This window comes from Panthera uncia, chromosome D1 (genome assembly GCF_023721935.1).
Source record: "Panthera uncia isolate 11264 chromosome D1, Puncia_PCG_1.0, whole genome shotgun sequence".
NCBI lineage: Eukaryota > Metazoa > Chordata > Mammalia > Carnivora > Felidae > Panthera > Panthera uncia.
In genome coordinates, this window is record NC_064808.1 from 94,132,093 (window position 1) to 94,151,838 (window position 19,746).

Consider the following 19,746-nt stretch of genomic DNA (forward strand, 5'->3'; position numbering starts at 1 on the left):
CTATACAAATTTATTTAGGAACAGAGAGATTCCTTTGAATCTCAACATTTTCTTGGATATACAGTCTTTAAAAAAAAAAAAAAGTTACCATCTCTGGAATGGCTTCATGTTACATCTCTACACACTGGCCCACAAAGAAGGAGACTAGAGATAATGTTCCCGAAAAGTCAACAAAGATTCCCAGCCCATGTGGGAACTCTTGTGGAAGCTAGCACAGTATTTCACACTTTGGCATTTTTTTTCCTTTCTTTTTCTTTTTTTTTTTTAAAAAGAAGATAAAATATTACAGAGATATCTTCAAAATTCACACCTGAGTTAAACATTTTGTTGGAAAATTCCACGTTAAGGAGAGAACGTCATTGCAAAAACTGGAGAGGGCTATATACAGGTATTTTGCCAACATAACTCTTACGTATTTGCTTTTGTGTCCTTTCTTCTGCAGCCGGGGTGGGGGGGGGGGGGGGGGGGGGGGGGGGGCGCCGGGGGGAGAGGGGGAGGGAGAGAAGGAGTAAGCACTCCTAAGCTCCGGGGCAGGTCTAGCAAACAAAAGAGCACCTGTGGGCAGAGAAACATGCCCCGGGGGCTGAGGGTGGCTCAGCCTTCTGTAAAGAAGAGAGAACCTGGAGAAGGCAATCACGACTGGATCTTGGTTCTAGAAAAGGGGGCTAAAGAGAAAATGGGGTGAAATGAAGATTCAGTCAGAAAAGTTTGCTGAACGGAGAAAACGTCAAGTCTTTGGTGGAGACATCAGATTCAAATCTTTTCACAGATTTTAGAATCGGTTCAGAGGCGGAGGCTAAGTTCAGAGTCAAAACCATCATCTCTCCTTCCGGTTGTTTGGCACACCAGGCAAACGTCTGTCCCCGAGAGGCCCACGGATGCATTGGGAAATCGTGGCAAGATGTCCTTTCTCCGAGAGACTACTGCCACAGTGAAGCCGTCTGAGATATTTAGAACTAGGAGACAGGAGCACGGGGAAGGAAGGTGAAAACGGTAAACAGCGAGGAGGGGCATATGTTTCAAGAACACTAGGAGTCCGCACATGCTTCGATCACAGTTTAGATCTCTGGGGGCCCTCACTCCTGAAGAAGCAAGAGTTTGGGTTGACAGTGGGGATTCTCTTTCACTCTTCTGACCGTAATCTGTCCATACACAGAAGGCGTGATTCCCTTCCTTCCAGTGGGGAATACAGGGCCAGGTGGATTAGGAGAAACTTTTTGGTCTCAGTGGAGGTAGGTGGGATGATTCCATCGGTACCAAGATCTGGAAGGAAGGAAAAAAAACGAGTCAATGCTAAAAGGTGCTAATGTGACTGAGGGAAGACGCAAATGGGCAGTGACTGCTAACAGGTGTAGGGTTTCTCTCCGGGGCGATGAAAACGTTCTGGAATTAGATTATGGTGATGGTTATGCCACATTGTGACTACACTAACACGCACTGGATTCTACCTTCAGGGGTAAATTGTAGGGTATGTGAATTCTAGCTCAAAACACAGTAAAACATGTACATTATATGGTTTTTTTCGCCCCCCCCCCCTTTTTTTTTTGGCAGGGGTGGTTGAGGAGCTCCAGAAGTTTGGTGTGTGCGACAGTTATCGGTCAGTAAGACCTCGCTGCCTTGTGGAATGGCCTGGGTTTGGACAAGTGGATTCATTTCTTCCGACGAGGTACTGCCTAACTTTCAAATCTCTGCTGTGCTCTGAATCCGTGAGCCATCTCTCAAAGCACCTGCTCTGAGAATACTTTTTGGAGCAGACTCTTTGGTCCCAGGGGCGGCTTACCTCGCTGCATGCCAGGTGGGAACCCGAGATGGGGGCGGGGGCAGGGAGGCAATACTTCCCTCTGTCATTGTGTCAGCCACACTGACAGCTCCCGCTCACGTCAGAACGCCCCAAGAGCAGGGTTCCCGGCAGGGAGTGGAGAACCCCTAAGCCCACTGAAGGACCTGGCCCTTCCTTCCAGGAGTGTTTAGAAATTTCCACCCTCCCAGTGAGGATGGAAATATTGGCTTTGTTGACATCAGCCTCTTGCCAGGACTGCTGGCTGGCCGAAGCTTCTCTTTTAAAGCCCACTCCCTAGGGATCCGGTCCAGCCTGGCTGTCCACTCTGTCCCCGTCCTGCCACCCCAACTCTCCTCTCCGAGAAAGTGGCAGGCTTCCTGCCCCGAAGGATTGACCCAGCTTCTTGCATGGTCCCTTGAGCCTGCTGGAATGTCTTGGTATTCTCTCCTCCACCTTACCCTGAAGAGTTAAAACCGGAGGCGCTCATTGCCGCTTTGGAGTTATTTTGAGATGCAGTGGGGCTGTTGGCGTGGAGTCCGGAGCCGGGAGACGAAGGCCCGCTGTTGTTCCCAGGGGAACAGGATGACGTTACTGAGGACGAAGAGAGGCCAAAACAAGGGGAAAATAATGCTGCTGGGTCCCGGGACCTCGTGACCTGGCCCTTCAGACATGTATCCCCAAAGAACTCCCGCCCTCTCCCTACCTCCCACCCATCGGCCCACCTCCTGCCTCCTCTGCATCAACACCGGGCCCCAGAGGGACTCTCATCATAAATGCTCTTTGCAGCGCAGGCCCTGGAGAGCGGCATGGCTGGTTCTGCGGGTCTGAGAATTGCCAAATGCAAAAGGACAGATGCCAAAATCATCCTACCCCGGGACACACCCTGGGCTGGGCGTATGTAGCCCCAGACTGCGAGGCGGGAGGGGGAAAGGAACAAGAAGGCTCGGAAAGGAGGAGGGGAGGAAAGCGAGAAAAGGGAATAGGGGAGGAAAGAGCATCTGAGGCCACAATTAAAGGTCGCCGGCCTCTCTCGTGTTTCTGTCTCCACAGAAAGACGCCCGTGTATCTCCTAGAAAGAGTACAGCCAGGGGACAGGCTTGGATCCTCATTTTTGGGTTTCCCTAACAACGTCCCGTGAATAAGGGGACAGATATCTTGCCATCCAAGCAAGCCAAGATACTTTGACGAGTGGGGAGCAGTGCTATTGATTGTGTCCGGACAAGAGGCAGACGCTGGGGCTGTCCTGGGCACATGCAGACGTATAGTCACCCTGCTAGTTCTTTGGAAGGCTGTAGGTACTTTTTGAAAAATAGAGTTCTGCAGAAAACTGGTTTGGAAAACCCTGCCTTCTATACAGCTCCTTCAGGGATGTGAAATGCACTCTGGTGCTAAGAAAGTATGGCAGCAGAAGCAGAAAGCAAACGCTCGTTTTAAACTTGGCCTCTTCGGCACTTCCCAAACTTAGGTGGTCACGGAACCCTTCTTCTCCTGGCAGAGATTTTAATAGCCATTGAAATACATTTAAGGAAGGCTGACTTAGTCACCTTTCAGGTCTCCCATCCCATTATTTAAAGGAATTCTGGAGTTCTTCAGAAACCCCATTGTAAAGCTCACCTGTTCCAGGCATGGTGCTGTGGACAGGAGGGACAGAGAGGGGGCCCAGAGACCCAGAGGGAGAGACCTGAAAGGCAACAGAGGTTTGTAAATGTCTTGTGTCTGCTCCCTTCTCCAGTCTTGGCTGCTTCTCCCAGGGTGCTGGGCCCCAGACCGCAGATAGCAGGACTCAGCTTCCTGGCTGCTTGCCTAGTTCCAAACCTCCGCTCTGTCCCCCGCTTCCAGAAGAGGGCCTCTGGACCACGTACAGCATCGGCTCCAGTTCTGCAGACCCCGGGGCCCTGCCCTCCCTGCTGTGCCCCCTGGCAAGGCTTCTTCGGCACTGCCAGGATGAAGCTCGCGTACCGAGGGCTTGGCCCCTGTCGTGGCAGATGCTGTCAGTTGGCTACGGCACCTCGTTCTTTTCTTCCATGAGATCCCTTTGCTCGGTGCAGCAGAGCCCAGCCCTAACAACCTGTTTCAGGCTTCCTGGCCCGGTGTCTGAGCGGACCGCCCACTCTCCAGAGAAAACTGGAGGGGCTAAACTTTCATTTTGCCCTGAAGACCTCCCAGCATTACCGACTCTGAGATTGGGAAGGGACTTAAGGTCATTTAGTGCGAACCTCCTTACTCTTCAGGACTCTCCCCCTTAAGAATCACTGCCTTAGCACGACCTAGAACAAGTTGTAATAGAAAGAATGGGCTTCGGGGCCCACCAGATCTGGGGGTGAGAACGTGGCTCCATCGTAACTATCCACGTGACTTTGGGCGAGTTACCTAACCCCGCTGAGATTTGGTTTTCTCATCCGTGAAATAGAGGTAATACCGCCCTTATATTTCCTTTTAATTAAGATTTAATAAGATAATGTCCATAAAGCTTCCAAGTCAATGCCTGGCAAAGAGTGCCAGGCTTGTTAAGCGTCCGTTCCCTTCCCCCCTGAAGGAAGCTGTCAACTGTCTCTGGACACCGGTCACCTCTTCATTTGAGCTGAAATCTGCATACCTTGCCTTCCCTTTATTCTCCTCTTGCCGACAGGGGAAGCTCCAATCGATGTTCCCAAAGGACGTTGGAAGGAAGTTCTCAGGGAGCTGTGATTTGATATCCCTCCCCTCCCCAGCTCAGATCCTCTCATCCCAACAGGATGTGGCATGTATTCATTTCCCAATTAATCAGCTACGGTTCTGCTGCCTTCATTTACCTGCCTTTTTACAATGAGCCTCCTCAGTAGGGCAGGGGGCCCACGAAGGGTGGAGGCAGGTGTGAGGCCTCCTGGTAAGAGATGTTATCAATGATTTCTCTCCCTCTTCTCCTCTCCTCCCTACTGCCACACCCAAGACATTTGTTGTTGTTTTAAAATAAATAATGTGTTTAGTCACTGTGACCAGCTTCTTCTGTTTCCTTCTGGAGGCAGGCTATGCATATGCAAGCAGACGTATATATGGTTCCCCCTTTTTAGTTTTTTTATATAAATGCTAGCATTCAGCCCACACTGGTTTGCACCATTTTGTTTTGCTTTTTGCTTTTTTTTTTTTTTTTTTTTTTTGCTTAACTGTATATCCTGGAGATCACTTCATATCAGAAGCGGAAGAAACTATGTCCTAGTCCCAAGGAGACTGTGCCAATGAGACCTGAGGAGAAGATAGGATCAGAACATGCTCTCTCTCCGCTGCCTCTGTAACATCACAAGCATTAATGTAATTATTTATTTAACATCTTTTCCCCCCCGCTAGGCTGTAGTCTTCCCAAGGGCAGGATGATGTCTGTTCAGGTCTACCGACTACAGTGCCTAGGACTTTGTAGGTGCTCAGTAAGTAAGTGTGGAACGAATGATGAGAACGAATCAGGCTCCTTCCTGGCTCCTCCATGCCTCCCACTGCTTTTCTCCATGTGGGTGTCTTGGATTGGGCTTGGACCAAAGCGAGAACCTACCTCCCAAAGCCCCATGTTTAAAGATTCCGATGCTCTTATGACATGGTTCCATTTCTTTGACACGCCTGACATAATCTAGCCCCCGCCTACCCCTCCAGCCTCCTCATTCACACTCATTCACTCCCTGGGTTCCAGCCCATGCCAGCTTTCTATGCTTCCTCCTTTCCACCCATCCCAGCCTCAGGGCCTTTGCATACACTCTTTCCTCTGCCTCGAATATTCTTCCCTATGCTCTGTCCTCCCTGTGCACCCTCGACCCCCATTAACATCTACTCATTCTGCTGCTGCCAGTTTGAGCATCCTTCCTCCAAGAAGCCCCTGACACTGGGACTAGGTTAGGGCCCTCTAAATCACCCTCCGTCTCTTCTAGAGATTCCATCACAAAGAGCATTTGCTTAGTGTCTATTTTCCCTGCTGGGACCGTAAGCAGAGATCATACGGGTCCTGTGCACCACCATATCCCAGTTCCAAACATATGGTGGCTGCTCAATAAATATTTAAGAAAAGAATGATGACTGAATATCCCTTGCCTCCAACTTAACGTTTTCATTGCTTTCTCACAGCCTGCAGGGTAATTTAGTACCTGTGGCCCGTCATGAGCCAGCCCTCATCAACCTCTCTTAGTCCCTAAACCTTAGCTTCAGTCAGATGGCAATGTTGTGATTCCCCGAATGCAGCACATCGTTTCATAATCCCATGCCTTCTCACAGATGGTTCCTCCCGCCTGGTATGGCGCTCTTGCTAATTCCTAATGTGTTTGAAGAACAAATTAGGGGTCAGCGCTCCCAGCCTCCATTCGGATTGGAGTATCTCTCATCGTTGGTGTTTGTCTGTGTTCCCGGAGCACTCCTACAGGGCTTCTCACATCTCCTTCACTGCAATCTCTTGCCTCTTCTGGCTCCTCCTTAGTTTCCTGCCTGGATCCTTTTCCTTTACCTGTCCCTCACCTGCTGGTGTTCCCCAGGGTTAAGACTAGACTTTTCTCTTGGCTCTGTTGTGCAAACAGCATAGCTGAGCTCCTCCTCCCCTAGGATTTCAGCCACCAATTTATGCTTATGACTCCCTGACCTACGTCTCCATCCCGGCCTTCTCTCCTGACCTCCAGACCCATCAATGCAAGTGCCCAAGGACGGCCCCACGTGGGTGTCCCACAGGCCTCACTGGACCTTATAATAATGTAAAGAATGGAAATCGTCACCTTTTCCTGCTCCCGAATCCGCTCCTCCACCTGTGTCTGACTGTCCCATCAGTGGAGCAGCCACTGGCCCCATCAGCCCAACAACCTGAATGCTGACAGTCAGCCCAGAGTATTGTCTTTCCTTCGTCATTTCCCTGCCGCCATCTGATTTCCGATTCATAACCCAAGACCCCAAAATTCCACCTTCTCATTGTCCCTTGACTCTCTCCCTTCCCCTCGTTCTTAGTCCCTAGCTTTGCTTCAGCCCTCATTATTTCTTTCCTGGGTAACTGCAGCCACATCCTACCTGGTTTCCCCGCGACCAGTCTCATGTCTCTCAAACCACGCTTTATCCTGCACTCAGAGTGATCATTCTGAAAAGCAAATCTGATGGTGTCAGTGGCCTGCTCAACATCCTTCGGTGACTTCTCCCAGCCGTCTCCTTAGCGTTGTACCATAGTCCCCCCAGTCTGGCCCTTGCTGGTCTGTCCAGCCTCATCGTTCAACGTCCCTCCGCAGGGACCACCTGGGAACATGCCATACACTCTCCCTGCTCCCTGCTACTGTTCTTATACTTTCCCCCCAGGAGAACTCCACCCCACACCTATTTGCCTCTTCACTCCTTTTCCTTTTAGACTCAGCTCAGGTATTAATTATCTCCTTGGGGGAGCCTTCTCTAACCACCACCTTGGCAAGGCTTTGTTAGCCGCAACTCCTAAATTCTCCTAGAGAAATTATGATGTTGTTTATCATTTGTTTCTTTGTCTGTCTCCTCTGCTAGATGGTGAGATCCTCTGGGACAGGGGACAGATATTATTTATTTGTGTATCCCCAGCACTCTGCGCAAAGGTCACTCTATGGTAGATGGCCAAGGAATGTTTGGTGAAAGAATGAACAATGGTGTCGTTTTTATGAAACAGCTGTGTTCCACCCCAGACAAGGCTGAATCTCACCCATCCTTGAGGGCCAAAAGATTTGAGGACAGTGGCATTGCCCCCAATTCCCTTAACCTTCCAACCATGGCATCCCCAGGGATGGAGGAAGAGAATGTTCCTCCAGACGCTAGCTTTCCCTGGATGCAGAAGGTATTTCCTACTCCCCAAACTTCCACGTTATTCCCAGCCCTGACTTTTCCCCCTGACCACCAAAATCAGACACACAACTGTCCACGTCACACTTCCTCTCGGGTCCTTAGGAGGCATGTCCAGCTTAATCTGGCCAGCTCCAAATTCTTAGTCTTTTTCCCCCTCATACCTGTATCTCTGGCTTTCTTCATCATCTTAAAAAAAAAAAAAAAAAATGGCAGCGCCTTCCAACAAGTCGTTCACGCCAAAACCCTTAAACTCATCTCGGCCTCATTTCTCACACTCCTTATCTGAGCTCTCAGCACATCTCGTGGGCTCCACGGTTGAAGTATATTCAGAATCCAACCACTTCTTGTCACCGTCCTGGCTACCACCCTCCCCTAAGCTTCCTCTACTCTCAGCCTGGTTATTGTAGTTCTCCTCGCTGGTGTCCCTTTGCCACGTAGATTATTCTCCACCTCAGTCAGTTTAGGCTTCTCCACTCACAGCTCTCCAGTGTCTTATTTCATACAAACCCAAGGCCAGGGTCCTTTAGTGACCTCCATGACCTTGGGTGGTCTGCTCTCTGTTATGTCTCTGATTTCCCCTCCTATTCTCGCCTCCTTCCTCACTCTGCCCCAGCCATACTGGCTTCCTTCTGTTCCTCAAACATGCAAGTCTTTTTTACTTGCTGGTCCCTCTGCCTGGAACACTCTTTCTTCTAGATACTTCATCTATTTCCAACACTTTGGGCTCCACTCAAATGTCACCTTCCCAGGGAGGTCCTCTCTGACCTATTAAAAAAGCATCTCCTCATAATTACGTTCATTCCCCTTACCCTTCTTTATTCTCCTTTATATTATGTTTATTTCACATATGCCATCTATTTGCCTATTTATTGTATGCCCCTCTCAACTCCCGACGGCCATCTTCCCCCGGATGGAGAAGACTCTTCACCTTCCAGGCACCATTCCTGTTCCCGCCCCCTCCCCCCCCCCCATGCTTGGCGGGCAGCTTGGTTCTTCGCCACTTACCAAGCGGGAGTTGTAGATGGGAGATTTGATGGGTGTGGTCACGGGGCAGTTGATTCGCTTCTCCTTCTGACGTCGATTGCAGAACCAGACTCTCACCACCTCCTTCTCCATGGACAACTGCTCTGCAATCATGGAGATCTCTTCTGAGCTGGGTTTGGGGTTCTGCGGAGACCAAAGGGATAGAGTGTGGTCAGCAGGAAGGGGGAACAGGGTCAAGAATCAGGGGTGGGGGCCAGAGGTTCCAAGGAAACAAGATAGGCCAATGGATGGATCAAAAGCTTTAGAATCAGACATAGGATGGAATGCTGGCTTTATCATTTACTGTGTAGCTTTAGGAACCTTTCTTAATTAACTTCTCTGAGCCTCAGTCTTATCATGTATGAAGTGAGAACAATAATGTCTACTGTATAGGATTGTTGCGAGGCTAAAATGAGAAACCATGTGCAAACTGCCAAGCCCAGGGCCTGCCACAAAATACAGGATCCATAAATGTAGCTCTCTTCCCTCCCTTCTTACTTCAGGAGAAGTTCTGAAAGGAGAAGTCCTTTGACATGTGTGTGGGACCGGCAGAATCCCGAACCCCATGTTTCGCCACACAACCTGATAACCTTTTCTTGTGTTATTGCTTCCTGTCCCACCTCAAAATAGGAAAACATAAACTAAAGCATGTGGATCCAAGACTGTGGAGACATATATGTTCAGCACTTTCTTGTTCCAACCCCTCCCTCCACCCAATCTTTGATCTCAGCCCCTTTCCCTCCTTCCTACACACCCCCTCCCTTACTCAGGCTGCTCCCAGAAACCTAATCAGCAGGAAAAGCCAGCTCTTGTCATTCTGCCAGCAGGATGCAGCCATCAAATCCTTGAGCCAGATGCACCAGTGAATGAATTCGCTGGAGCGGGCAGCAGTCTTGGAGGCCTGGGGCCCACAAGATTAAATGAGGCCAAGGGCACATCCTTTAGGGACCTGGGTCGTGTGGATAGAGGCTCTGAAAGCTGGTATCCAAGGGATCCCGATTAGAAGCTGTTTAGACCACACCTGTTTTCCTTCTTCTCTTCCCTAGCTCCCACAGGGCACAAAGCTGGTATTATTATTAGCTTCTACATACTGGCTCAGGAATATGCTTTTGCTACAAGTTCAAACAAATGTATCATATTATATGATCACAAGTATTTAAATGCGTGTGGAGAAAGAAACAGAAGGAAATACATTTAGATGCCATTTGATGGTAGATTTTTTTTCTTTCTACTTCTCTATATTTTCCTAATTGTTTACAGTGAGCATTTACTATATTGATAATTCTAAAACTACAAATCAATGCATAGAAAGTAAAGAATTTCAGATGGTAACTATACTTGTTATGATGAGCATTTTGTAATGGGTAAAATTGTTGAATCCCTGCCATACACCTGAAACTAATATAATATTGTATGTCAACTAAGGAAAGAAAGAAAGAAAGAAAGAAAGAAAGAAAGAAAGAAAGAAGAAAGAATTTATATGGAGTGTTCTGGCTTTGCTCCCTTTACCTCCACTGGATACAGAGATCCACCCTCTTCTGGGACTCTATATCCCCCTTTTTTTTTTAATGTTTATTTTTGACAGAGAGAGAGAGAGAGAGACAGAGTGCAAGCAGGGGTAGGGCAGAGAGAAAGGGAGACACAGAATAAGAAGCAGGCTCCGGGCTCCAGCTGTCAGCACAGAGCCTGCCGTGGGGCTCGAACTCATGGACTGGGAGATCATGACCTGATTCGAAGTTGGATGCTTACCCAGCTGAGGCACCCAGGCGCCCCCCTATATCCCATTCATTAAATCTCCCGGTGAGAGGGACAACGGGCCCTTAAAAAATGTCAGGGCAAGAAGAGTCAGTGGGGGAAGAAGTTCCTGAAACCCAAGATGAAGGCGCCCGCTCCCTGGGACACATGGGTGCCTGGAGAGGGTGCCTGGGCTTGCTTTCCGACCCTTTCCCAGGGCAGGTGTGGTACCGAGGGGCCTGAGTGTGTCCGCTCATCCAACTCTGCACATCAGCCCACCCGTTCCCACCCGGAGGAGCCGCTCACGTCTTGAAATCTCTTCTCCAGAGTCAGGCGGATATTGGTCTCGATGCTGGTCCGTTTCTTCCTCTTCCTACCAAACACTTCACTGAGGGTGGGGAAAGAGCTGGGGGTGCTCCCCGAGGGGTCCGATGGAGAGGTTTCTGTCCGGAGGTGGAAAGACAAAGGAAGCTCAGAGAAGAGAATGCATGGCCAGTTGAGGCTCTGTGTCAATGGCCTTGAGATCCACCAGTGCTGCCCAGTAGGCTCTGCAGTGGCTCTTTTGGGACCAGCCCCCTCCTCCCGGAAGGGGAACCAGAACAGGCCAAGAACCCTGCTTGTCCTCATTGCTCTGGGCAAAGGTCTTCCGCGACTCCCACGCCAATGCCTCCAGTGTTTGCGGTCACGGTTCAAGGACACTCAGACATCAGCGGCATGTGTGGGTGTGAGTGGGTGCAGGCAGGGCTCCTACAAGGGACTCTCATGAGTCTGTCTTTTACGAGGATGCTTGGATATGGATACTCAGTAAAATGGGAACTGATGTTTTGAGCTAAAAGCAATGGCACTTGGTGGCAGAATGTTGGTGCTGATGTCACTTTCTTTTCAGGGCAAGTGTTGGAGCTGAGGCTGTATGATCGGTGGGCAGACATACCCCACAGGAAGGATTCAGGCATCAGGTAGGGGGGACACACTAGAAATGACCCGTAAGGTCTCTTCCCAAAGATCCTAAGACCCTCTGATCATCTCTGTCACTTCAGTGCTCTGAAGAAAGCTGATGAAGGGACAAGTCGTTGGGGACAGCTTCCTTGACCTTCCATGTTTCCTCGTGGAGGGACTTCTGAGGGGGTGACTGACCCCTTTGTCTGCCCATCCCACCCTTTCCTTCCTCTGCACAGGAAGTACTCATCAACATGTGTCTCCTGACTAGAGCCCAGCCCGGCACCGGCTCTGCTCCTTCCCTCTCTGCCTACACCAGTGGTTCTCAGCTGCGGCGGTTTTGCACCACGACTGCTCCCCCAGGGGACATTTGGGATATCTGGAGACATTTTTGTATGTCTCAACGGGCGGCAGGTGCTGCTGGCACCCAGCGGGTAGAGACCAAGGATGCTGCTAAATGCCCTATAATTCACAGGACAGCCTCTTCCAACCAAGAATTCTCCGGTCCAATGTGTTGATAGTGTCCTGGTAAGAACCCTGTCACCCACCGTTCCCAGATATCAACCTCCTCCATTCAATATTCCAAACAACTTGCCCTTGGCTTGCACCCTTGACCTCCTGGAACGCCTCCCAGGTCACCCGGCTGACAGAATCCTGCGGACCCTGCTCCTGCTGTAGGACTTTCCCCACTCGTCTTGCTCACGGTGACTCCCTGCCCTCTGGAGACCTGCTCGAGGTTAGCCAGATAGAGGGCTTGTGTTGTGACTCTTGCCTTCCCGGCTCCCCCAGGAGATCCTAGAGAACCCATTCCCCTATCTTCCCAACCTAGAAGGGGTCCAGAGAGCAAGGTGAGTAAGTTTGCAGACCCAAACTTTGTCTCTGGTGAGCCGTCCCCAGGCGGCTGGGTGGCCGTAGGGTGGACAACGGAAGGGGGCCAAGTCTTCATGGCCACAGACCTGAAGCCATTTCTTTCAAGGGGCCCTCTCAGCAACGAAGCGGACATTTCCCTCTCCCCTTGTCTGTCTCCTGTATCTTATTTCTCAGGTGGTTCCAGGCCCAGGAGGAGAAGGGGTCTTACACACTGACCGCCTAAAGCCTCAACTCAGACAAGTCACCAGCCCCTTCCCTGCAGAATCCTCTGGGGCACCGTCCACCCTTGAGTCCCTGATGCCTACCTGCATCGTGCAACCATTTCTCCAGCAGTGGCTTGAGCTTGCACATGTTCTTGAAGCTCAGATTGAGGGCCTCAAATCGCGAGATGGTGGTCTGGCTGAAGTCATTACCGTACAGTTTTCCCATCGCCAGCCCCACATCTCCCTGCATGTGGGGACCGAGAGGGAAAAGCCGGAGGGACGGGCTCCTTCTCTTCTTTGTCCACGTTCCCCACCATCCTGGCGCCCATCATGCACCCAGAACCTTCAAGCACCCACCCGTGACCGTGACTCCTTTCCAGGTTTTTTCCCTCTAAGAGGGAGACTTTGGTTCATTTCCCTCCCCAGACTCGGAGTGGGCCGTGCCCATATGCCCAACCCCTTGTCTGGCTCTCATTCCTCCCACCCATTTCCCAGCAGTGTCCCCCAGTTCCCTCACCAATAGAAACTGTGCCCTGTTCTCAGGGAACACAGGGACACGTGGGCTTGCCCCAAACACACTGAACATCCGGCCGCTCCTCAAATGTACACTCGGGAAGCCCCGTCTCCGCTCGCTCAACCCGATCCCTTCTAGCTCCCCGCAAACCAAACCTGTGTGAAACCCAGCTTAATGCGCCTCTGCTTGAAGGTCTTGGCAAACTTCTCCAGCTCTTCCAGGTCACTGGGCTCATCAGACCCTCCAGAGCTGGGTAGATGCTTCGGCGCTGGGAGATGTGGGGACGCTTCCAGATGGGGGTCTAAAGAAGATCCCGGCAGCCCGGGGCGCCCAATTGCCTAAAAGGGAACACATGCCAAACAGATCCACAATGGCACAGATCGAATGGCACTTTCTATCGTGTGCTTAGAAGGCGACAGATGTCTGGGCGCGCTTGATTCCTATTTTTTTCAGGGGCGTGGAAGTGAAAATTTGGGTTTCTACAAAGGGATGGCAAATAGCTAGAATAGCTGAGGCAGACACAGGACTGCAGGATGGGGAGGTGGCCTTCTTGGGTTTTAGTCTATGACTCATTGTTTGACTCTGGGCAGGTAACTTCCTTCTTTCAATTTTCCGCCGTAAAAGGAGCTAGCGGGGTTGTTTACTAAGATTCCAAAAGCAAATCTCAGAATGGGACAAGGAAAAGGTTGTTTGCCTTGCCTGTTCTTTTCCACAAAGCAAAGTAACTGAGGTGTTTAACAGGCATTAACTGAAGATAACAGAGGACATCCGAGACTTGTTGTATGAATAGACCTTCCAGAAAAATTTAAACCCTTATGACTGCCATTGTACTTTCTAACCCATCATTTTCTTTCATGAGAGTGTTGTTTGGGTGTGTTTTGTTTTGTTTCGTTTTTGTTTTAAGTTTATTTATTTAGTTTTTCAGTAATCCCTACACCCAATGCGGGGCTTGAACTTGTGACCCCGAGATCAAGAGTCGCATGTTCCACCGACTGAGCGGGGCAAGCGTCCTGTGTTTTTTGTTTCTAAATCAAAGGTATTCCCGTGCTATCTAAATATACGTTGATCTCATTTATGGTTGTCAGGAGATAGTCTTCCTTTAGTTCATTTTTGTAGAAAAGTGGGCTCTAAAACCTAGAGTTCATGTGGCGCCCTTTTGGGGTTGGATTGAATCCCCCTCCTGAAGACATCCACGATGGCACAAGCTCTGGAACCCAGACCGAGGGGTCCAGGCATCGTGTCCCTCCAGGAGCCACTGCCCACGTGGACAGCACTGCCTATATCCGCCCTTGTCTTTCTCCTTCCCAGTTTGTTTTCCTAGACTAAGGTGAACTTTCCTCCTTCTCTCTTCCGAGACCTGCAGATTTACAATTCAGATGGGCAGCCTCAGGATGAGGAAGGTGAGAGGACCCTGGCAAAGGATCTTTTAGAACAGAATGATTTGGAGCCTTATGGGTTTGGTCCTGTTTTGCAGGATGGGGGTGGAAATCTTCAGCTCTCTTTGAGACTTCCTTCTCATCGATTCCTTTGTTCTTTAACAAATACTTCTTGAGCTCTTTGCTAGACCTTCTTCTTCCTTCCTCTCATATCCAACGAGAGGCCAAATTGCATTTGTTCGTCTTCCCCAAACAGGTCCTCGTTTGCCCTTTCCTCTCTACTCTTATTGCCACAACCCTGAGCAAGTCCCTCATTACCGCTGTCCTGGACCATCTTAATAACCTCCTGAATGGCCTCTTGGATTCTCATGTCGTAATATATGAGAGTTGATCTCAGGCCTCTAAAAGATCTCTTCTATGATGACATTCCGAGTCCCCAGGAGAGTGTGAGTTTAGGATTCCAGTGGCCCCCTTCCTATTAGCCACTAGATGGCACCCTCTCCCCTTCCTGATGTCTTCAGTGGACACTCTAGCCCTCTAGAGTCAGGGCCCTTAGTGATCCGTGGGGATCTTAGGGCACAGAAGGGCCAGTGGGGCCCTGTAATCTGTCTCTGCAGAGCCATCTCCTGCAGCTATGCACGGGGGCACCCAGATGAGGGGAGGAGAGGCACCTACCAGACAGCTCCTGCTGCTCTTAGCAAGCCACACACCTAGAATGAGGCCACGTCTGGCCAGAGGAAGAGGTGCCTCCTTGTAATTGGCAAACAGGTACCGTGTGGCAACACGGCAGCTCTGTTAACAGCCCCTCGCACCGGTCTCGGACCTCCTGACCTGCACAAGTGCACTGCAGGAGGTGGTCGAGGATAGTGGGTCTTGACAGGGACCCAGTGGTGAGAGACTGTGGCCTGGTGGGGACTCTGGTCTCCTCCTTGGGGCTTGAGAGGACCCGGGCAGGGCTGGCGGTCACCGTGGCATCCCTGAAAGTCAGCCCTCCTTAGGACCTGGATGGTCCTAAGAGGAGTGAGCGAAACCAGGGCTGGTGTGGAGGACCCGCGCTGCTGAGCGGGACGGCCTGGGAGCTGAGATCTCTGGGCTCCAGTCCTGGTGCTGTTGGCGATGCTGGTTCGATCGTTTCTCCCGGCCGTGGCTTGGATTCCTCGTGTGTGAACAGGGATACTCCCTCGCTAGCCCCTCTTCCCAGAGGTGTAAGTGCAGCATCGAGGGGGTGGGGGAACACCGGTGAGCAGCTCCGTCCAGAGCTGAGGCATTCTCAGGGGGAGACAGGAAGAATGTGGTTGTTTACCTGGGACGCCAGGCCAGGCCCGGTCTGCGGGAGGAGGAGAGAGCTCTGTTGCTGCGGAAAGGGGAGAAGATTTGGCTGCAGACCTGAGTGGAAGGGGAGGGACAAAGGAACAAACAAAATAAAATCCAGGCCGTCTGAAGGACACGCTCCACAGCTTCGGGACCGAGATAACCGTCCCCACCCCCTGCTACCTCGTCAGGTCCCTCAACCCACCCCGAGCCCTGTGCAAAGGGCCCCCACGGGACTGCCAGGCATTGCCACACGCAGGTGGAGGTGAACGAGACACGGATAAGCAGGTAAACAGCCATCCGCAAACCAGTCCTCCGGCTTGCCCGCCCGCCTGCCTGGAATGGTGCTGCACGGGCTAAGGAGGTCAAGGCCAGCCTGCTCTGGGAGCTGCTAAGCAGGCTGAAGAAATCCAATAGGGAAGGAAAAGCAGCTGGAACGGAGGGGCCGGGGAGCTCCATTTTGCCTGCAGACAGCCACAAAAACCTGGGCAAATCTGCAAATATGCCAGGCCACATAGATGGGGCCAGAGAGCCCCAAAAGGCGGCACATGGCTGGCCAGAGGCTCTTGGCAGAACGAGGACATTTTCTACTTGGGAGGAAGAGCTGAGAGAGAAGGGAAGACCAGGGGCCAAGCCTCTGGAAACTCTGTCTGGTGGTATGGCCTCCACCTGCTCGTTGTACTGTCTGAGGACCGCTTTCTCCTTCCCTCTCCAGGAAAATGGCCCATGAAGGGCTCTGCCTGACTGGTGGTCATGAGAGTGGCCTCCCTCTAGGAAGGTCTTCAGCCAGGAGCTCTCACTGTCGCTGCGGGAATGAAGCCATTGAGCTACCAGAACAATGGGCCGGGTCACCCCAACCACTCAGCACAGACCAGAACCTTGGGGTCTCTGGGGTCCCTAAGCGACTCCAGGTCACTGATGTACGGCATCTGTGGAAGCTGACCTTTACGCTCCTCAGTCTATAAAAGTCAGGGCTTAATTTTTCCTTATTAAAATAAACAAAAATCTCTCATAAGGAGTTCCGAGCCAGGAGTCAGAGGCTTAAATGCTAATAGTAATCTAACATTTATACTGCGTTTTGAAATACATGAAGCCTTTTTATATGCATTATTTTGAATAACCCTCAATAACCTTGTGAGGTAGAATTTTACTATTTTTCTATTTCTTACTGTTTTTCCATTTTATTTTATTTTGCTCCGTTTTTATTCAGAGAGGTTAGGTGAAGTTTCCCAAGGACACACAGCCAGTAAGTGATTTAAAAAACAAACAAACAAAAAAAAAAAAAAAAAAGAATTTTTTTTAACCAATGAGTTTTCTGCCTTCAGAAAATTTTTTGTTTGTTTATTTTGCCCTGCATCATACACTGACCTCACTGGTTATATGTATACCTGTGGGCCATTTTCACATCACTGTCTTTAAAATTTTTTTTCTAATGTTTATTTATTTTTTGAGAGACAAAGTGCAAGCGGGAGGCAGAGAGGGGGAGAGAGAGAGAGAGAGAGAGAGCGAGAGAGAGAGAATCTGAAGCAGGCTCCAGGCTCCTAGCTGTCAGCACAGAGCTCGACGCAGGGCTTGAACTCGGGAACAAGAAGATCATGACCTAGGCCGAAGGTGGACACTTAACCGACTGAGCCATCCAGGCGCCCCTCACGTCACTATGTTTTAAAACTGAAGGGAATTAGCTGTTACCTAGGAATGTGATATACGTTGTTTAGCTAAAATAAGTACTCAAAGGCTCAAGTATGTTCTCAGTCATCATCATAAAAATACTCTGAGATGCCTCAGAACCTAGGGGTAGGGACCGTAACTTAGGCAGGTGTTAGGGATGGAAGGCAGAGTTGCACGTTGTTTGGATTCTGGGTTTCCAAAGCCTCTACCTGGGATTTGTACACAGGTGGCAAACTCCTACTTCCTCCATCACTTTGGCCCTAGTCAGTGGAGACCGGAGAGAGGGGGGCGGTGGGCAGGCAGTGTAGGTCAATGGCCGAGAACACAGGTTTCGGGCAAACTTCCGGACTTTTCTTATGTCACCAGAGACACACTATGACTATCTACCACACAAGGTTATTTTGAAAAATGCCAGGAAAATCACTCATCAGGGCTCCTGGCAAATCACGTTCAAGAAATACCAGCTATTATCATGAATATTCTAATCTGTTTGCTCTTGGCCCAGGAGCCAGTCTCTGGTAGTAATTTCCGTGCCAAAGAAAACCTGAAAACCCCTTCTCCCGCCTGAGGGTGGCGCTGCCGCTCTACCCAAGCAGAGTCAAGGCCGGCTTCCTGGAGGTGAAAGTCTGAATCAGTCCTGAAAGATTTCCAAGGAACTGGGACTTGTCTGCACTGCATGTCCCAAGGAGCTCTTCCTTCCTGTGCTCCCCTCCGCCCCCAGCTCCTTGCCACCTTGCACCTCAGTCTCTACTGGCCGTGAAGTTGAGGAAGATGAGAGGGAAAAGCAGAGGACTCTCAGCCTGGCGGGGGCAATGCCAGGGTTCCTTCCCCGGGTCTCAGTGCCAGAGGAGTGAGCCACTCACCCATGCCCCACACTTGGGCTCCTTTATCCAACAAGCCGCAGCAGCACTTTGCTGGACTTGATCGATGTGGAAAACGCCCGAGTTCTTACCTTGTTGCCCAGATTGGGTCTGGGATAGCAGGAACTGGGATACGGACTGGAGGTGGCCAGGAACCAGCACGAGCTGCTGGAGCGGATGGAGGGAGGTCATGTCCTGCACATGGGGAGACACATACATCGCCGAATTTACATGCTGGGGGTGCCGGCTCCATCTGCCTGCTGCCCATCTGTCCCGTGGGGCTCCAGACTCTGAGAGTTTGTCGGCAGTGACCTTGCCTTATGCCTCTGTGTAGCTCAAGTGCCTGGCACGTAGTAGCGATTCCATTAATGCTGGCATTGTTACAGCTCCTGCACTCAGCCAAGCAGTGCCTCTCAGCCTAGTGTACTTAAACTTTGCCTTGTTATTTAACTTTCGTGCGTGTCAGTCTTGTCTCCCAAGTAGTCGGTAAACGTCGAAGGCACAGGCTCAGTGTTACCCGGCTCTCAGAGGTTTACCCTAGAAATGACATGAAATCCCGATCGTCTGACTTTGTTTCTTTAATCTCATGCCACTCGACTGTACTAAAAGCCACGTCTTGGCCATTTCCTGGGCCTGAGGCTTTCCTGGAAGGAGGAGCAAGTTATTATTTCTTAACACAACCGATCTGATGAAGCAGAAAGGCCACTGCCCCTGGGCTCCTCCCACCAGCCCTCAAAAGGGAGACAGCAGTTCCGATACGTGGGGGATCGAGATCCTCAGGGCTCTGTGCCCCCCCCCGAGGGCTGTGCTTAGGTCTGTACACGAAGAGGTGGTAAACCCCTGCTGAATAAGAAAGTGAAGGAATGGGCATACGCTCCGGTCTTAAGTATTTCCAGGGAAGGGGTGGCATTTCTTCCCCAGGTGATCCAGACCAAGAGAGGGGCTCGCCACATGGACATCCGCCCTCTCTGACGTTTGCTGTTACTGTTTCAGGGTGCCTCCTCTTCCCCGCACGACACTCTGTTCTACTTTGGCTTTGGTGCAAAACCTCGAGGGAGGAGAGTGGGCTCACTGGAGACAGAAATGCTCTATATCTGTAGCCATGGTTGTCGCAATAGGGCCCCCTGAAATGGGGGCCAGCTCCACAGCCGCTAGGTCCATTGTTCTGGCAAGGCCGGCTCCTTTTGGTCCCAGACAGGTAGAGGCAGCCGGGCTTCCCCTATGGAATCCCACCTCCACCCCGGGCCTGAATCCCTCGGTCACGCTCCCTACAGGGGGCTTTTCGGACCACGAATTCACCGAGAGCCAGGTCTAGAGGTCAAGCATTTTGGAGAAGGCTTGACTTCAACTCCCCGGCTGAGTCCACTGAGACTATCAGGGCTCCCCAGCATCAGGCTGGCATTTACCCCAGACATTTGGTTTCCAGACATCATGGCAGGTCCTTGACTCAGGTGACATGGCCGATGCGAGAGGGTCTGCTGCAAGGAGTCACTGAGGTCCTCAGTTTTAATCTGTGTAAGTGGAGGCAGGAGAGCATCAGTGCGGGGCCTCCCCAGGCGGGCAGAAACAGAAACGTAGAGAAGGTCAAGGCGGATTAGTGACCAGCCCTGAGAGTAAGGAGCTAGCTCCGTGCCTACAGTACCTACAGGGCTGGGGCTTGATGTGCCTGCCTGTGTGT

General features: G+C 50.9%; 1 protein-coding gene across 1 annotated transcript in view; it reads right to left on the reverse strand.

Moving 5' to 3' along the window:
* Positions 1 to 498: 498 nt before the first annotated feature.
* POU2F3 (POU class 2 homeobox 3) overlaps positions 499 to 19,746 on the reverse strand; it is a 69,921-nt gene continuing 50,673 nt past the window's right edge. Inside the window, exons 4-13 of the mRNA XM_049641023.1 lie at positions 19,475 to 19,579; positions 18,161 to 18,263; positions 15,533 to 15,615; positions 13,009 to 13,191; positions 12,442 to 12,583; positions 10,637 to 10,773; positions 8,579 to 8,740; positions 3,395 to 3,461; positions 2,239 to 2,371; positions 499 to 1,263 (exon numbers count right to left, since the gene is read on the reverse strand). Coding sequence (XP_049496980.1) covers positions 1,224 to 1,263; positions 2,239 to 2,371; positions 3,395 to 3,461; positions 8,579 to 8,740; positions 10,637 to 10,773; positions 12,442 to 12,583; positions 13,009 to 13,191; positions 15,533 to 15,615; positions 18,161 to 18,263; positions 19,475 to 19,579 — 1,155 coding nt within the window. The 3' untranslated portion in view covers positions 499 to 1,223. The remainder of the gene's footprint in view (positions 1,264 to 2,238; positions 2,372 to 3,394; positions 3,462 to 8,578; positions 8,741 to 10,636; positions 10,774 to 12,441; positions 12,584 to 13,008; positions 13,192 to 15,532; positions 15,616 to 18,160; positions 18,264 to 19,474; positions 19,580 to 19,746) is intronic.